Raw genomic sequence first — 18,490 nt, forward strand, 5'->3', positions numbered from 1 at the left:
CCCCCTTCCCGGTTAAACCCGCCCCCCGGGATGGGACGGGACGAACCGGGACGAACCGGGATCCCGTCGCATCCCCCCTCCCAATAACCCCCCTTCCCGGTTGAACCCGCTCGCCGGGATGGGACGGGACCGCGGATCAGCCCTTCCCGGCTCCCGGCACGCCGCGATCCCGCCGGGAATCCATGGAAGGGCCCAGGTGTCCGAGTCCCGGCAGCCCCCACCCGCTTCTGGCTCCTAACACGCTCCTTCAATTAACCCCTAATTGCGCTGCGCTAATTAACGCAGCTGGAAGCAGCTGGGGAGGAGCCCGCAGCCCCGGTGACAACGGTGGCGCTGGGGTGTCATCGGGGGTCCCCCCTTCGGTGGGGGGGGACACATTTAATACCCAGTTTAAGAGCAGCCACCCCCACACACACCGTGGGGACCGCGGGGTGGCACCCACGCGGGACAATGACGCGCTGAGACCTGGTGGCTTCCCGGGCGGTTTCTTCGGGCCGGGCCCGCGTCCCCGCGTCCCCGCGTCCCCGCGTCCCCACGCGCGGGCGCCGCCACCGAAGAGGGGGTTAAAAACGGGGCTGGGGTTTAAAAAACACTCGCGGCGCAAAAGGCGCCGGGCGCGCGCGGGCACCTCCACGCGCGACGGAAGGGGCAGGGGGGGGCTGCGCAGTGCAACGGGCACCGTTCCCGTGTCCCCGGGTGTGCAACGGGGAGGGGACACGTTTGCACGGTGCAGCGTGCACCGTTCCCGTGTCCCTGGGTGTGCAACGGGAAGGCGGCACGTTTGCACGGTGCAGCGTGCACCGTTCCCGTGTCCCTGGGTGTGCAACGGGAAGGCGACACGTTTGCACGGTGCAACACGCCGTTCCCGTGTCCCCGGGGGTGCAAAAGGAAGGTGACACGTTTGCACGGTGCAACACACCGTTCCCGTGTTCCCGGGGGGTGCAACGGGAAGGCGACACATTTGCACGGTGCAATGCGCCGTTCCCGTGTCCCCGGGGGTGCAACGGGGAGGGGACACGTTTGCACGGTGCAGCGTGCACTTCCCATGCCCTTGGGTGTGCAACGGGGAGGTGGACGCACTTGCACGGTGCAGTGTGCGTTTCTCGCATCCCCAGGTGTGCAACGGGGAGGGGACACGTTTGCACGGTGCAATGCACCATTCCCGGGTGTGCAGCGGAGAGGTGACACATTTGCACGGTGCAATGCGTGCTTCCCGCATCCTTGGGTGTGCAACGGGGAGGCAACACGCTTGCACGGTGCAACGCACCCTTCCCGTGTCCCTGGGTGTGCAACGGGAAGGCGACACATTTGCATGGTGCAACACGCCGTTCCCGTGTCCCTGGGTGTGCAACGGGGAGGTGACACGTTTGCACGGTGTGTGCAATGGGGAGGTGGACTCGTTTGCACGGTGCAGTGTGCACTTCCCGTGTCCCCGGGTGTGCAACGGGAAGGTGACACGTTTGCATGGTGCAGCATGTGCTTCCCGTGTCCCCGGGGGGTGCAACGGGAAGGCGACACATTTGCATGGTGCAATGCGCCATTCCCGTGTCCCTGGGTGTGCAACGGGAAGGTGACACGTTTGCACGGTGCAGCGGGCACCATTCCCGTGTCCCCGGGTGTGCAACGGGAAGGTGACACGTTTGCACGGTGCAACGCGCCGTTCCCGCGTCCCTGGGTGTGCAACGGGAAGGAGACACGTTTGCACGGTGCAACACACCGTTCCCGTGTCCCCGGGGGGTGCAACGGGGAGGTGACACGTTTGCACGGTGCAACGCGCCGTTCCCGCGTCCCTGGGTGTGCAACGGGAAGGTGACACATTTGCACGGTGCAGCGTGTGCTTCCCATGCCCTTGGGTGTGCAACGGGGAGGTGGATGCAGTTGCAGGGTGCAATGCACGCTTCCCACGCCCCTGGGTGTGCAACGGGAAGCCGACACGCTTGCATGGTGTGTGCAACGGGGAGGTGGACTCACTTGCACGGTGCAACGCGCGCTTCCCACATCCTTGGGTGTGCAACGGGAAGCCGACACGCTTGCACGGTGTGTGCAATGGGGAGGTGGACGCGCTTGCACGGTGCAGCGCGCGCGAGGAGGACGTTGGGGACCCTTTGGGGACACCAGCAGCGCCCCTAGGGCACGTGGGGACCCTGTCGGGACTCACGACCCTGGGAGCTCCTCGAGGAGATGTAGGGAGACGTGGGGACCCCGTGGGGACGTGGGGACACCAGGAGGACCCCCGTGGGCATGCAGGCACCCCGTGGGGACACCGGGAGGACCCAGTGGGGCTGCGGGGATGCCGGGGGACCCGGTGGGTACGTTGGGACACCAGGAGGATCCCCATGGACGCGTGGGGACATGGGGAGGCCGAGAGGAGCCCATGGACATGCGGGCACCCTCTGGGGATGCCAAGGGGACTCCATGGAGATGCGAGGACACGGTGACACCAGGAGGACCCGGTGGGGATGACGAGACGCCAGGAGGACCCCATGGAGATGTGAGGACACGGGCACCTTACAGGGACCGGGGACACCAGGAGGACCTCGCGGGGACACCAAGAGGCTCCTCATGGATATGTGGGGACACCAGGAGGACCTCATGGGGACACCAAGAGGCGCCTCATGGATGCATGGGGACACCAGGAGGACCTCGCGGGGACACCAAGAGGCTCCTCATGGATGTGCAGGGACACCAGGAGGACCTCGCGGGGACACCAAGAGGCTCCTCATGGATACACGGGGACACCAGGAGGACCTCATGGGGACACCAAGAGGCTCCTCATGGATGCGTGGGGACACCAGGAGGACCTCATGGGGACACCAAGAGGCTCCTCATGGATGCATGGGGACACCAGGAGGACCTCATGGGGACACCAAGAGGCTCCTCATGGATGCATGGGGACACCAGGAGGACCTCATGGGGACACCAGGAGGCTCCTCATGGATGCATGGGGACACCAGGAGGACCTCACGGGGACACCAAGAGGCTCCTCATGGATGGGGACACCAGGACGACCCTATGGGCATGCGGGCACCCTGCGGGGACAACCAGGAGGACCCCTCGTACACAAGGGACACCAGGAGGACCCCACGTGGGGACACGAGGGGACCCTGGCGGGGGGCTCAGAAGCCCTTGATGTGGCAATAGGCCTCGAGGCTGGCGAAGAGGATGTAGAGGAGCCAGAGGCCGAGGAAGAGCGCGGCCGTGAGCAGCTTGGCCGCGCGCGGGCCGCCCAGCTCGCCGCCGATGGGCGCCCGCCGGCGGTACATGAGGACGCTGATGCACACGAAGGCGAAGATGGTGAAGAGGGTGACGGAGAAGGCCAGGGTGCCCGTCTGCACCTCGAAGTCCCGGCCCTGCGCCGCCCAGTAAATGGCGGCCACGGACCAGGCGACGCCGAGCCCCAGGAAGACGTTGACGGCGTTGGAGCCCGTCACGTTGCCGATGGAGGCGTCCGCGCACTGGTCCTGCAGCGCCGCCACCTTGCTGGCGAAGGTGTCTGGGGACGCGGGGACACCGGGGGACACGGGGGGGACACGGGGACGGGGGGACACCGGGGGACAGGGGGACAGCGTGGGGACATGGACATGGGACATGGCAGGGGCATGGAGAGACGTTGGGACATGGGGATGCAGGATATGGGAGACATAGGGTGGGGAGACGTGGGGACACCGGGGGACACGGGGATAGGGGGACACGGGGACAGGGGGACACCGGGGGACAGGGCGTCAGCGTGGGGACGTGGACATGGGACATGGCAGGGGCATGGAGAGACGTTGGGACATGGGGATGCAGGATATGGGAGACGTGGGACATGGGAGATGTGGGGACACCGGGGGGACACGGGGGGGACACGGGGATGGGGGGACACCAGGGGGACATAGGGACAGGGTGTCAGCGTGGGGACATGGGCACGGGGCATGGCAGGGGCATGGAGAGACATTGGGACACAGGGATGCACGATATGGGAAATGTGGGACATGGGAGACGTGGGGACACACGGGGAACACAGGGACAGCGGAACACCGGGGGGACACAGAGACAGGGCGTCAGTGTGGGGACATGGGCATGGACATGGATAGACATTGGGACATGGGGATGCAGGACATGGGAGACGTGGGGACACCAGGGGACACAGGGATGGGGCATCGGCGTGGGGACGTGGACGTGGGACATGGACATGGACAGACATTGGGACATTGGAATGCAGGATATGGGAGATGTGGGGTGGGGGGACATGGGACAAGGGGGACGGGGGTGGGGGGACACAGGAACATGGCATGGACATGGGGACAGGGGAATGGGGGACAGACATGGACACAGACACATGGGACAGGGCCATGGGGACATGGGACAGGCATGGGCACAGGAACATGGGATGGACACGAGGACAGGGGGATGGGGGACAGATACGGGCACAAGGACATGGGTCAGGGACATGGGACAGACATGGGCACAGGGACATGGGACAGGGACATGGGGACATGGGACAGACATGGGCACAGGAACATGGCATGGACGCGAGGACAGGGGAATGGGGGACAGATACGGGCACAAGGACATGGGTCAGGGACATGGGACAGACATGGGCCCAGGGACACGGGACAGGGACATGGGGACATGGGACAGGCATGGGCATGGGTACATGGGACAGGAACATGGCATGGACATGGGGACAGACATGGACACAGGGACATGGGACAGGAACATGACATGGACATAGGGACAAGAGGATGGGGGACAGATATGGGCACAGGCACACGGGTCAGGGACATGGGACAGACATGGGCACAGGGACACGGATCAGAGACACGGGGACATGGGACAGGAACATGGCATGGGCATGGGGACAGGGGGATGGGGACAGACGTGGGCACAGGGACACGGGACAGGGGATGCAGAAGGACAGGACACAAGAGACAGGGCCACGTGTCACCTCCCGTCTCCAAACCAGAGCACATGGCACATCCCCACGGTGCCAGCACCCCGTGTCCCCACCCCGTGTCCCCAACGTCCCCAACGTCCCACGGGCCGTACCGGGGATGGAGGTGCCCAGGGCCACGAAGACGACGGCGTTGACCGAGTCCTTGAGGCCCACGGTGCAGCCGAAGTGCGCGGCCAGGTCGCCGATGAGCGCGGTGAGGAGGCCGATGAGGAGGATGGAGACGCCGAAGCAGGCCCAGCCGTTGCAGTACTCGGTGGGCGGCACGCAGGCGAACAGAACCTTCCAGAACACCGTCAGGAAGTGCATGACGTAGTCGAAGCAGGACGGCAGCCGCTCCTCGCGCCCGTCCTCCTCCTCCTCCTCCTCGCCTGCCCGAGGAAGGCCCCGTCAGTGCCGGGCGGCCGGATTGTGCACGCGCGTGTGCAAGGCGGCCCGTGCGTGCGCGCGCACGCATAGCCGTGCATGCACGTGCAATGTGCAAGCTTGCATGCAAGCACCATGCATGCAGCGCTTGTGCACGTGCGTGCACATGCCACGCTTGCAGCACGTGCACGCAAGCAGGCAGGCACCATGCATGCAGTGCTTGCACACGTGTACGTACATGTGTGCAAGCAAACAGGCAGGCACCATGCATGCAATGCTTGCGCACGTGTGTATACATGTGTGCAAACAGGCAGGTGCCATGCATGCAGTGCTTGCACACATGTGTGCACGTGCCATGCTTGCAGCACGTGCACGCGAACAGGCAGGTGCCATGCATGCAGTGCTTGCACATGTGTGTGCACGTGCCATGCTTGCAGCACGTGCATGCAGGCAAGCACCATGCATGCAGCGCTTGCACATGTGTGTGTACATGTGTGCAAGCAAACAGGCAGGTGCCATGCATGCAGTGCTTGCACACGTGCATACATGTGCCATGCTTGCAGCACATGCATGTAAGCAAGCAGGCTCCATGCATGCAGCGCTTGCATATGTGCCATGCTTACAGCACACACACGCAAGCGTGCGAGCAGGCACCATGCATGCAGCGCTTGCACGCGTGTGTGCATGCAAGCAGGCAGGTGCCATGCATGCAGCACTCGTACATGTGCCATGCTTGCAGCACGTGCGTGCACCATGCATGCAGCGCTCACACATCTGCCATGCTTGCAGCACATGCATGCAAGTGTGCGAGCAGGCACCATGCATGCAGCGCTTGCGCACATGTACCTTGTTTGCAGCATGTGCATGCAAGCGTGTGGGCAGGCGCCATGCATGCAGCGCTTGCACACGTGTGTGCACACAAGCTGGCATGCACCATGCATGCAGCGCTTGCACACGTGCATACATGTACCTTGTTTGCAGCATGAGCATGCAAGCGTGCGGGCAGGTGCCATGCATGCAGCGCTTGCACACGTGCATACATGTGCCTTGTTTCCAGCATGTGCATGCAAGCACACGGGCAGGCGCCATGGATGCAGCCCTTGCACATGTGCATGCATGTGCCATGCCTGCAGCACGTGTGTGCAAGTGGGTAGGTGCCATGCACGCAGCACTCACACATCTGCCATGCTTGCAGCATGTGCATGCAAGCGCGCAGGCAGGCACCATGCATGCAGCGTTCGCACACGTGCCATGCTTGCAGCACGCACACGCAAGCATGCACCATGCATGCAGCGCTTGCACACGTGCGTGCACGCAAGCAGGCAGGCACGCATGCAGCACTTGCACACATGCGTGCACCTGCCATGCTTGCAGCACGTGCATGCAAGCAGGCAGGGACCACGCATGCAGCGCTTGCACACGTGCGTGCACGCAAGCAGGCAGGCACCATGCATGCAGCGCTTGCACATGTGTGTGCACACAAGCAAGCAGGCTCCATGCATGCAGCGCTTGCACACGTGCGTGCACCTGCCATGCTTGCAGCACGTGCATGCAAGCAGGCAGGGACCACGCATGCAGCGCTTGCACACGTGCGTGCACGCAAGCAGGCAGGCACGCATGCAGCGCTTGCACACGTGTGTGCATGCAAGCAGGCTCCATGCATGCAGCACTTGCACACATGCGTGCACCTGCCATGCTTGCAGCACGCGCATGCAAGCAGGCAGGCACCATGCATGCAGCGCTTGCACACGTGCGTGCACACAAGCAGGCAGGGACCATGCATGCAGCACTTGCACACGTGCGTGCACCTGCCATGCTTGCAGCACGCGCATGCAAGCAGGCAGGCACCATGCATGCAGCGCTCGCACACATGCGTGCACCTGCCATGCTTGCAGCACGCGCATGCAAGCAGGCAGGCACCATGCATGCAGCGCTTGCACACGTGCGTGCACACAAGTAGGCAGGCACCATGCATGCAGCACTTGCACACATGCGTGCACCTGCCATGCTTGCAGCACGCGCATGCAAGCAGGCAGGCACCATGCATGCAGCGCTTGCACACGTGCGTGCACACAAGCAGGCAGGGACCATGCATGCAGCACTTGCACACGTGCGTGCACCTGCCATGCTTGCAGCACGCGCATGCAAGCAGGCAGGCACCATGCATGCAGCGCTTGCACACGTGCGTGCACACAAGCAGGCAGGGACCATGCATGCAGCACTTGCACACGTGCGTGCACCTGCCATGCTTGCAGCACGCGCATGCAAGCAGGCAGGCACCATGCATGCAGCGCTCGCACACATGCGTGCACCTGCCATGCTTGCAGCACGCGCATGCAAGCAGGCAGGCACCATGCATGCAGCGCTTGCACACGTGCGTGCACACAAGTAGGCAGGCACCATGCATGCAGCACTTGCACACATGCGTGCACCTGCCATGCTTGCAGCACGCGCATGCAAGCAGGCAGGCACCATGCATGCAGCGCTTGCACACGTGCGTGCACACAAGCAGGCAGGGACCATGCATGCAGCACTTGCACACGTGCGTGCACCTGCCATGCTTGCAGCACGCGCATGCAAGCAGGCAGGCACCATGCATGCAGCGCTCGCACACATGCGTGCACCTGCCATGCTTGCAGCACGCGCATGCAAGCAGGCAGGCACCATGCATGCAGCGCTTGCACACGTGCGTGCACACAAGTAGGCAGGCACCATGCATGCAGCGCTTGCACACGTGCGTGCACACAAGCAGGCAGGCGCCATGCATGCAGCGCTCGCACACGTGCACGCACGTGCCATCCTTGCACGCGCGGCCCCACCTGCGCTCACGGTGATGGCCTCCAGGAACTGCTCGCGCCACGAGTGCGTCCCGATCACCATGGCCAGGTTGGTCTTCTTGATGAGCTTGTCCACCGTGTTCTGCGGGGAGCGCGCGCTCAGCCCCGGCCACACGTGCACCGAGCCCGTCGGGCCTCGGCCGGCGCCGCCGCCCGGACGCCGGGGCCCCTCCGCTTGCCTTGAAGTCGTAGGACTCCTCGATGACGACCTCGAGGCGGCAGTTCTCGCCCAGGACGGGCTTGCCCATCTCGGCGATGCGCCGGGCCTCCTCCTCCTCGGCCGACAGCTTGCGCTCGCCCTCGGCTGCGGCACGCGCGCGGCGGTGACGTGGGGACACGGGGACATGGCACGGGGCAGGGGACGTGGCAGGGAGCGTGGGGACACCGGGCAGGGGACATGCACAGAGCCGGGGACACGGCGGGGGGACATGGTGGGGGCATAGGGACAGCATGGGGACATGGGGCAGGGGACATGCGCGGAGCCGGGGACACGGTGGGGTGTGTGGGGACACGGGGACATGGCACGGGGCAGGGGACGTGGCAGGGAGCATGGGGACACCGGACAGGGGACATGCACAGAGCTGGGGACACGGCGAGAGGAAGTGGCATAGGGACAGCGAGGGGACACGGGGACATGGCACGGGGCAGGGGACGTGGTGGGGGGCATAGGGACAGCGTGGGGACACGGGGCAGGGGACACATGCGGAGCCGGGGACATGGCAGGGGGATGTGGCATGGGGCATAGGGACAGCGTGGGGACACATGCGGAGCCAGGGACACAGCGGGGGGCATAGGGACAGTGTGGGGACACGGGGACACGGCACGGGGCAGGGGACATGGCAGGGAGCGTGGGGACACAGTGTGGGGACACAGTGTGGGGACACGGGGCAGGGGACATGCGTGGAGCTGGGGACATGGCCGGGGGCATAGGGACAGCATGGGGACACGGGGCAGGAGACATGGCGGGGGGATGTGGCACGGGGCATAGGGGCAGCAAGGGGACATGGGGCAGGGGACATGGCACGCGTGGAGTTGGGGACACGGCGGGGGCCAAAGGGACGGCATGGGGACACAGGGCAGGGGACACGCGCGGGGCCGGGGACATGGCAGGGGGATGTGGCATGGGGCATAGGGACAGTGTGGGGACACGGGGACATGGCACAGGGCAGGGGACGTGGCAGGGAGCGTGGGGACACAGTGTGGGGACACAGCGTGGGGACACGGGGCAGGGGACACACGTGGAGCTGGGGACACGGCAGGGGGATGTGGCACGGGGCATAGGGACGGCATGGGGACATGGGGAAGGGGACACATGCGGGGCTTGGGACATGGCGGGGGGATGTGGCATGGAGCATAGGGACAGTGTGGGGACACAGGGACATGGCACGGGGCAGGGCATGCAGGCAGGGAGCGTGGGGACACAGCGTGGGGACACGTGGCAGGGGACACATGCGGAGCCGGGGACACGGCGGGGGGATGTGGCATGGGGCATAGGGACAGCGTGGGGACACGGGGACATGGGGCAGGGGACACGTGCGGAGCCGGGGACACGGCAGGGGGCAGAGGGACGGTGTGGGGACATGGGGAAGGGGACACATGCGGGGCTGGGGACATGGCGGGGGGATGTGGCACGGGGCATAGGGATGGCGTGGGGACACGGGGACATGGCACGGGGCAGGGGACATGGCAGGGAACACGGGGACACTGCGTGGGGACACCGGGCAGGAGACATACGCGGAGCCAGGTACATGGCAGGGGATGTGGCACAGGGAATAGGGACAGTGTGGGGACACGGGGCACGGGACACGGTGGGGGGCATAGGGACCATGTGGGGACACGGGGACACGGCACGGGGCAGGGGACGTGGCAGGGAGCACGGGGACACAGCGTGGGGACACAGTGTGGGGACACGGGGCAGGGGACACGCGTGGGGGGCATAGGGACGGCGTGGGGACATGGCATGGGGCAGGGGACGTGGCAGGGAGCACGGGGACACTGCATGGGGACACTGGGCAGGGGACATGCACAGAGCCGGGGACACTGCGAGGGGATGTGGTATGGGGCATAGGGACAGTGTGGGGACATGGGGCAGGGGACACGCGTGGGGGGCATAGGGATGGCGTGGGGACATGGCACAGGGCAGGGGACGTGGCAGGGAGCGTGGGGACACGGTGTGGGGACACAGCGGGGGTGCCCGAATGCACAGGGGTGCCCAGACCCCCATGGGGCCCACCCGGGAGGAGGAGGAGGACGAAGGCTCTTACCTTGGCTCAGCAGAAGGGCTGCAAAGGGGAGAGGAAGGGATTGAGACGGGGCCAGGGCGAGGGGCCCAGGCGTCCGGGTCCCCCCCTTTGCACCACCCCCGACCCCGCAATGGGCCCAGGGTCCGGCCCCCCCCCTTTGCACCACCCCCTACCCCACAATGGGCCCAGGCGTCCGGCCCCCCCCCTTTGCACCCCCCCCGACCCTGCAATGGGCCCAGGCGTCCGGGTCCCCCCCTTTGCACCCCCCCCCACCCCACAATGGGCCCAGGGTCCGGCCCCCCCCCTTTGCACCACCCCCTACCCCACAATGGGCCCAGGCGTCCGGCCCCCCCCTTTGCACCCCCCCCGACCCTGCAATGGGCCCAGGCGTCCGGGTCCCCCCCTTTGCACCCCTCCCCACCCTGTAATGGGCCCAGGCGTCCGGGCCCCCCCTTTTGCACCCCCTCCCACCCTGCAATGGGCCCAGGCGTCCGGCCCCCCCACCTTTGCACCCCCCCCGACCCTGCAATGGGCCCAGGCGTCCGGTCCCCCCCTTTGCACCCCCCCCGACCCAGCAATGGGCCCAGGCGTCCGGCCCCCCCACCTTTGCACCACCCCCGACCCTGCAATGGGCCCAGGCGTCCGGCCCCCCCCTTTGCACCCCCCCCACCCCGCAATGGGCCCAGGCGTCCGGGCCCCCCCCTTTGCACCACCCCCGACCCTGCAATGGGCCCAGGCGTCCGGCCCCCCCCTTTGTACCCCCCCCCACCCCGCAATGGGCCCAGGCGTCCGGTCCCCCCCCCTTTGCACCCCCCCCGACCCTGCAATGGGCCCAGGCGTCCGGCCCCCCCCTTTGCACCCCCCCCCCACCCCGCAATGGGCCCAGGCGTCCGGGTCCCCCCCTTTGCACCCCCCCCCGACCCTGCAATGGGCCCAGGCGTCCGGGACCCCCTTTGCACCACCCCCCGACCCAGCAATGGGCCCAGGCGTCCGGGTCCCCCCCTTTGCACCCCCCCACCCCGCAATGGGCCCAGGCGTCCGGCCCCCCCCTTTGCACCACCCCCCACCCTGCAATGGGCCCAGGCGTCCGGGTCCCCCCCTTTGCACCCCCCCCCGACCCTGCAATGGGCCCAGGCATCCGGGTCCCCCCCTTTGCACCCCCCCCGACCCTGCAATGGGCCCAGGCGTCCGGGCCCCCCCCTTTGCACCCCCCCCACCCAGCAATGGGCCCAGGCATCCGAGTCCCCCCCTTTGCACCCCCTCCCACCCTGCAATGGGCCCAGGCGTCCGGGTCCCCCCTTTGCACCCCCTCCCACCCTGCAATGGGCCCAGGCGTCCGGGTCCCCCCTTTGCACCCCCCCCCACCCCGCAATGGGCCCAGGCGTCCGGCCCCCCCCCTTTGCACCCCCCCCACCCCGCAATGGGCCCAGGCGTCCGGGCCCCCCCCTTTGTACCCCCCCCCCACCCCGCAATGGGCCCAGGCGTCCGGCCCCCCCCTTTGTACCCCCCCCCACCCCGCAATGGGCCCAGGCGTCCGGGCCGTACCCGAGATGCCCCGTTTGAGCCAGCGCGGCTGCCCCAGCTCGATGAAGAAGTTGTCCTTCTTCTCGTACTCCTCGGCGTCCACGATCTTCACCTGCAGCGTCTTCCTGCGCGGGACGAGACCGCGGCGTCACCCACGCGAGCAGCACTGAAACCCACCCCCACGAGGGGCCCAGGCGTCCGGGCCGCCCCCGCGGGCTCCCCGCGCGGCGGCTTTGGGGGAAGAGCTGCGAATTTGGGTATTTATAGACGGCGGTGGGAGGCGGCGGATGAGTAATCGGCGGGGGGAGCAGCCGCCACGGCGGGGGGGACATCTGGTTGTCCCTCGGTCCATCCGTGCAGCCGTCTGTGCATCGCCCCGTGCATCCGTCCGGGCATTGCCCTGTGCATTGCCCTGTGCATTGCCCCATGCATCCAACCATGCATCCGTCCGGGCATTGCCCTGTGCATCCGTCCATGCACCGTGCCGTATATCGTGCCATGCATCCGTCCATGCATCGCCCCATGCATCCGTCCGGGCATCGCCCTGTGCATCCATCCATGCATTGCCCCGTGCATCCATACATGCATCTGTCCATGCATCCGTCCGTGCATTGCACCGTGCATCCGTCCGGGCATTGCCCTGTGCATCCGTCCGTGCATCGTGCCGTATATCGTGCCATGCATCCGTCCATGCATCGCCCCATGCATCCGTCCGTGCATCGCCTCGTGCATTGCCCCATGCATCGCACTGTGCATCCGTCCATGCACCGTGCCATGTATCGTGCCATGCATCCGTCCGTGCATCGCCTTGTGCATTGCCCTGTGCATCCCTCCGTGCATCGCCTTGTGCATTGCCCCATGCATTGCGCTGTGCATTGCCCTGTGCATCCGTCCATGCATCCATCCAGGCATTGCCCTGTGCATTGCCCCATGCATCGTGCCATGCATCCGTCCGTGCATCGCCCTGTGCATTGCCCCATGCATCTGTCCACGCATCTCACTGTGCATTGCCCTGTGCATCTGTCCATGCATCGCCCTGTGCATTGCCCTGAGTATCCATCCATGCATCCATCCGTGCATTGCCTTGTGCATTGCCCTGTGCATCCTTCCATGCATTGCCCTGTGCATCCTTCCATGCATCTGTCCATGCATCTGTCCATGCATCCGTCCATGCATTGCCCTGTGCATTGCCCTGAGTATCCATCCATGCATCCATCCATGCATCCATCCGTGCATTGCCTTGTGCATTGCCCTGTGCATCCTTCCATGCATTGCCTTGTGCATCCTTCCATGCATCTGTTCATGCATCCGTCTGTGCATTGCCCCATGCATCCGTCCATGCATCTGTCCATGCACCCATCCATGCATTGCCCTGTGCATTGCCCTGTGCATCTGTCCATGCATCCATGCATGCATCCATCCATGCAACACCCTGTGCATTGCCCCGTGCATCCAGCCCCGGGCATTTGCACCCGTTGCACGGCCCTGGCACACGCACCCCATTGCACACGTGGGACCCATCCCTGTCCCCCTGCGGTGCTAATTAAGGGTGTCCTTAATTAATTAATCGACTCTCGGCCAATTAAGCCCCACCGCCTCCTAACGAGCGTTTAATTGGGCCACAGCCCTGCGGCCACCAAAGGCCTCCCCAAATCTGCTACTTGGCCCTTAATTAGCGCCTTAATTGGCTCGTTATCACAATTAGCGCTAACGATGGGGCCTGGTGCCCCAGGATGTGGCCGCAGGGGCCCTTGCACTGGTGCCCCTTGCACGCGCAGCCCCTTCGTGTTGCACACGCACACCGTGCAGCACGGCCTTTGCACGCTCATGCACTCCTTATTGCACACCCCGCTGCACAGCCGCTTGCACGCGCACGTATTGCACTGATCCCTGCACACGCACCCACTACACAGCCCCTTGCACACGCACCCCTTGTGCATGCACATATTGCACAGGCCCTTGCACAGCCCCTTGCACACGCACCCTTTGCACAGCCCCTTGCACACGCACCCCTTGCACATGCACACACTACACAGCCCCTTGTACAAGCACCATCCCTTGCACAGCCCCTTGCACACACACCCCTTGCACATGCACACACTACACAGCCCCTTGTACAAGCACCATCCCTTGCACAGTCCCTTGCACATGCACGCCCTGCACATGCACCCTTTGCACACGCACCCCTTGCACAGTCCCTTGCACACGCACCCCTTGCATGTGCACGCCTTGTACATGCACCCCTTGCACACGCACCCACTACCCAGCCCCTTGCACGCCTCGCACAGCCCCTTGCACGCGCACCCCTCGCACGCGCACCCCTCGCACGCGCAGTGCAGCCCCCTCGCACACACATTTATTGCACAGCCCCTTGCACAGCCCCTTGCACACACACATATTGCACAGCCCCTTGCACGTGCACCCCTTGCACAGCCCCTTGCACACCTTGCACAGCCCCCTGCACACGCAAATATTGCACAGCCCCTTGCACGCGCACCCCTCGCACACACACATATTGCACAGCCCCTTGCATGCGCACACACTACACAGCCCCTTGCACATGCACATATTGCACAGCCCCTTGCACACCTTGCACACCCTCTTGCACGTTCACCCCTCGCACACACAGTGCAGCCCCCTCGCACACACACATATTGCACAGCCCCTTGCACAGCCCCTCGCACGCTCACCCCTCGCACACACACATATTGCACAGCCCCCTTGCACGCCTTGCACAGCCCCTTGCACACACACATATTGCACAGCCCCTTTGCACATGCACATATTGCACAGCCCCTTGCACACGCACCCCTTGCACAGCCCCTTGCACACCTTGCACAGCCCCTTGCACACACAAATATTGCACAGCCCCTTGCACGCGCACCCCTCGCACACACACATATTGCACAGCCCCTTGCATGCGCACACACTACACAGCCCCTTGCACATGCACATATTGCACAGCCCCTTGCACACCTTGCACACCCTCTTGCACGTTCACCCCTCGCACACACAGTGCAGCCCCCTCGCACACACACATATTGCACAGCCCCTTTGCACACGCACATATTGCACAGCCCCTTGCACACGCACCCCTTGCACCCCTTGCACAGCCCCTTGCACACGCACATATCGCACAGCCCCCTTGCATGTGCACCCCTTGCACACACACATTGCACACACACATATTGCACAGCCCCCTTGCACACACACATATCGCACAGCCCCTCGCATGCGCATCCCTTGCACACACACACTACACAGCCCCTTGCATGTGCACCCCTTGCACACACACATTGCACACGCACATATTGCACAGCCCCCTTGCACACACACACATCGCACAGCCCCTCTCATGCGCACCCCTTGCACATGTACATATTGCACAGCCCCTTGCACACGCAAGTATTGCACAGCCCCTTGCACGCTCACCCCTCGCACGTGCAGTGCAGCCCCCTCGCGCACACACATATTGCACAGCCCCCATGCACATATTGCACAGCTCCTTGCACAGATACATATTGCACAGCCCCTTGCACATGCACATATTGCACAGCCCCTTGCACAGCCCCCTGCACACGCACCTCCTTGCACAGGCTCCCCTTGCACACACACATATTGCACAGCCCCTTGCACATGCAAATATTGCACGGTCCCTTGCACAGCCCCCTGCACACGCACCTCCTTGCACAGTCCCTTGCACATGCACTCCTCGCACACGCACATATTGCGCAGCCCCCATGCACATATTGCACAGCCCCTTGCACACGCACATATTGCACAGCCCCTTGCACAGCCCCTCGCACGCTCGCCCCTCGCACACACACATCGCACAGCCCCTTGCACACCTTGCACAGCCCCTTGCACACGCACATATTGCACAGCCCCTTGCACATGCACATATTGCACAGCCCCTTGCACGCTCGCCCCTCGCACACACACATATTGCACAGCCCCTTTGCACACGCACATATTGCACAGCCCCTTGCACGCTCGCCTCTCGCACACACACATATCGCACAGCCCCTTGCACACCTTGCACAGCCCCTTGCACACGCACATATTGCACAGCCCCTTGCACGCTCGCCCCTCGCACACACACATATTGCACAGCCCCTTTGCACACGCACATATTGCACAGCCCCTTGCACGCTCGCCCCTCGCACACACACATCGCACAGCCCCTTGCACACCTTGCACAGCCCCTTGCACACGCACATATTGCACAGCCCCTTGCACGCTCGCCCCTCGCACACACATATATTGCACAGCCCCTTTGCACACGCACATATTGCACAGCCCCTTGCACATGCACATATTGAGCAGCCCCCATGCACATATTGCACAGCCCCTTGCACACCTTGCACAGCCCCTTGCACACACACATATTGCACAGCCCCTTGCACGCTCGCCCCTCGCACACGCACATATTGAGCAGCCCCTTGCACACCCCCTTGCACGCCCGCCCCTCGCACACGCGCCCCACTCACGCGGTCTCGTCGTTGCGGAACTCCAGCTCCCCGCACGCGTCCTCGTAGTGCACGCCGCCGCCGCGCGCCGTGCCCTCCACCGTGCGGTACGGCAGCAGGACGGTGCCGCGGGCGCCCGAGCTGCGCAGCACCGTCACCTCCACCGTGCCCTGGCACTCGCTCACGTGCACCAGCCGCTCCTGGAACGTGAAGATCCCGGCGTGGTCGTCGTCCAGGATGGTCACGGTGGCCACCAAGGGGGACACCAAGCGGCCCTTGGGGTGCTCGGCCGAATCGGTCTCGAACATCCCCTCGGCGTCGCCCACGCGGAGGTTGAGCAGGCGCACGAAGAAGTGCTCGTCCTCCTCGAAGATGTCGTCGTCGATGATGCCGATCTTGAGCTCCTTCTGCGTCTCGCCCGGCTTGAAGATGAGCGTCCCCTCGCTGTACTCGTAGTCCGAGCCCGCCTTGGCCGAGCCGTCCTCCGTCTTGTAGTCCACGTAGAACGTGTGGTTGGCGTCGGCGCCGTGCTCGCAGGCCACCGAGAGCGTCACCGAGCCGCAGTTCTCCAGGCAGTGGTACATGCAGGGCTCGAAGAAGATGCGGCTGCAGGCGTCTTCCTCGGCGTCCGACGGCACCTCCAGCAGGTTCCCGGAGCGCTTGGAGAACTCGGCCACGTGCTTCTTGAGGATGTTCCCGGCGCCCGTCATCATGCGCGTGGCCTGGATGCGGTAGAACGCGCGGCTCTTCTGCTGGTGCAGCAGCGCGTAGTAGTTGGCCATGTCTACCAGCTGCTCCAGCTCCTTCTCCGGGTGCTTCTGCTTGAGGTCCTTGAGGATCTGGATGACCTCGCGGCGGCTCTCGTCCAGCTCCTTCTCCTCCGGCGTGGGCTCCGTATCGGAAGCGTCGCGGCGTTCCGGCGCCGGGAATCCGCCGTCCATCTCGATGCCCTTGGGCAGCTCGCCCTCGGTGCCGATGATGATGCCGCTGCGCGGGTCGGCGCGGTAGCGCTTGTACACGTACTTGTAGAACAGCAAGCGCTTGTCGGCGGCCCACGCGAACACCACGCACACCGGGAAGAACACGAGCGTCAGCAGCGCCTCCCAGACCTGCACGACGCCCGGCGAGATGACGGCCAGGATCAGGTAGAGCCAGATGTAGGCGAAGATGCTCCAGGAGGCCGTGACGAAGAAGACGCGCAGGTGCTTGATGCGGCGGCTCTCGCCGCTGGGGATCACGTAGACGCACACGGCGATCACCACGAACATGTTGAAGGCGGCGCTGCCCACGATGGTGCCGGGCCCCAGCTCTCCCGCTTGGAAGTTGTGGCCGCACACCTCGATGACGGAGAGCAGGATCTCGGGCGCCGAGGAGCCCAGCGCCATGAGCGTCAGGTTGGAGACGGTCTCGTTCCAGATGCGCACGGTGCCCACGCTGGTCTCGCCGTTGGCCTTGGTGATGGTGATCTCCTTCTCCTTGGACGTGATGACCTCGATGGAGGCCATGAAGCGGTCGGCGATGATGGAGACACCCAGGAACATGTACATCATGGCCACGAAGTAGACGATGGCGCGCGCCGCCTTGTCCCCCAGCGAGGGGTCGTCCGGCTGCCACACGGGCAGCAGGACGCCGGGCTGGCACCGCGTGGAGCCCTGGCACGTCCCGTTGGCCTCGGCCGCCGGCTCCGGCGCGCACGGCTCGGCCAGCAGCAGCGCGGCCAGCAGCGCCGCGCGGCGCCACGGGGCCATCGTGTCACCTGCAACGGGGGGACGGTGGTGGCGGTGGCGGAGAGGCCGCGTCCCGCTCTGTCACCTGCCACCGTCCCGCTCTGTCACCCGCCCTCGTCCCTGCTCTGTCACCTGCCCTGGTCCCTGCTGTCACCCGCCCTCGTCCCGCTCTGTCACCTGCCCTGGTCCCCACTCTGTCACCTGCCCTCATCCTGCTCTGTCACCTGCCCTGGTCCCTGCTCTGTCACCTGCCCCAGTCCTGCTCTGTCACCTGCCCTGGTCCCCGTTCTGTCACCTGCCCTCCTCCTGCTCTGTCACCTGCCCTTGTCCCTGCTCTGTCACCTGCCCTGGTCCCTGGTGTCACCTGCCCTTGTCCCTGGTGTCCCCC

At 65.1% G+C, this 18,490-nt stretch overlaps 1 protein-coding gene across 6 annotated transcripts; it reads right to left on the reverse strand.

The window, feature by feature from the left end:
- Positions 1–3,116: 3,116 nt before the first annotated feature.
- SLC8A2 (solute carrier family 8 member A2) lies at positions 3,117–18,123 on the reverse strand. 6 transcript variants are annotated; one of them, XM_088537484.1, is made up of 7 exons: positions 16,397–18,123; positions 11,928–12,031; positions 10,404–10,421; positions 8,319–8,443; positions 8,122–8,221; positions 5,032–5,307; positions 3,117–3,493 (listed from the first exon to the last, which is right to left on the reverse strand). In XM_088537484.1, exons 1-7 carry the CDS (start codon positions 18,121–18,123, stop codon positions 3,117–3,119), a joined length of 2,727 nt encoding a protein of 908 aa, XP_088393610.1. The 6 variants fall into 6 exon arrangements, with proteins under 6 accessions (XP_088393610.1, XP_088393616.1, XP_088393611.1 ...); XM_088537490.1 differs by lacking the exon at positions 10,404–10,421 and adding an exon at positions 8,704–8,720 and having other exon boundaries at positions 5,032–5,302; positions 8,117–8,221; positions 8,319–8,438; positions 16,397–17,956; XM_088537485.1 differs by having other exon boundaries at positions 5,032–5,302; positions 8,117–8,221; positions 16,397–17,956.
- Positions 18,124–18,490: the final 367 nt, after the last annotated feature.

This window comes from Tinamus guttatus, unplaced genomic scaffold (genome assembly GCF_059628265.1).
Source record: "Tinamus guttatus ecotype Peru unplaced genomic scaffold, ASM5962826v1 Tinamus_guttatus_pri_ptg000785l, whole genome shotgun sequence".
NCBI classification, from domain to species: Eukaryota; Metazoa; Chordata; class Aves; order Tinamiformes; family Tinamidae; genus Tinamus; species Tinamus guttatus.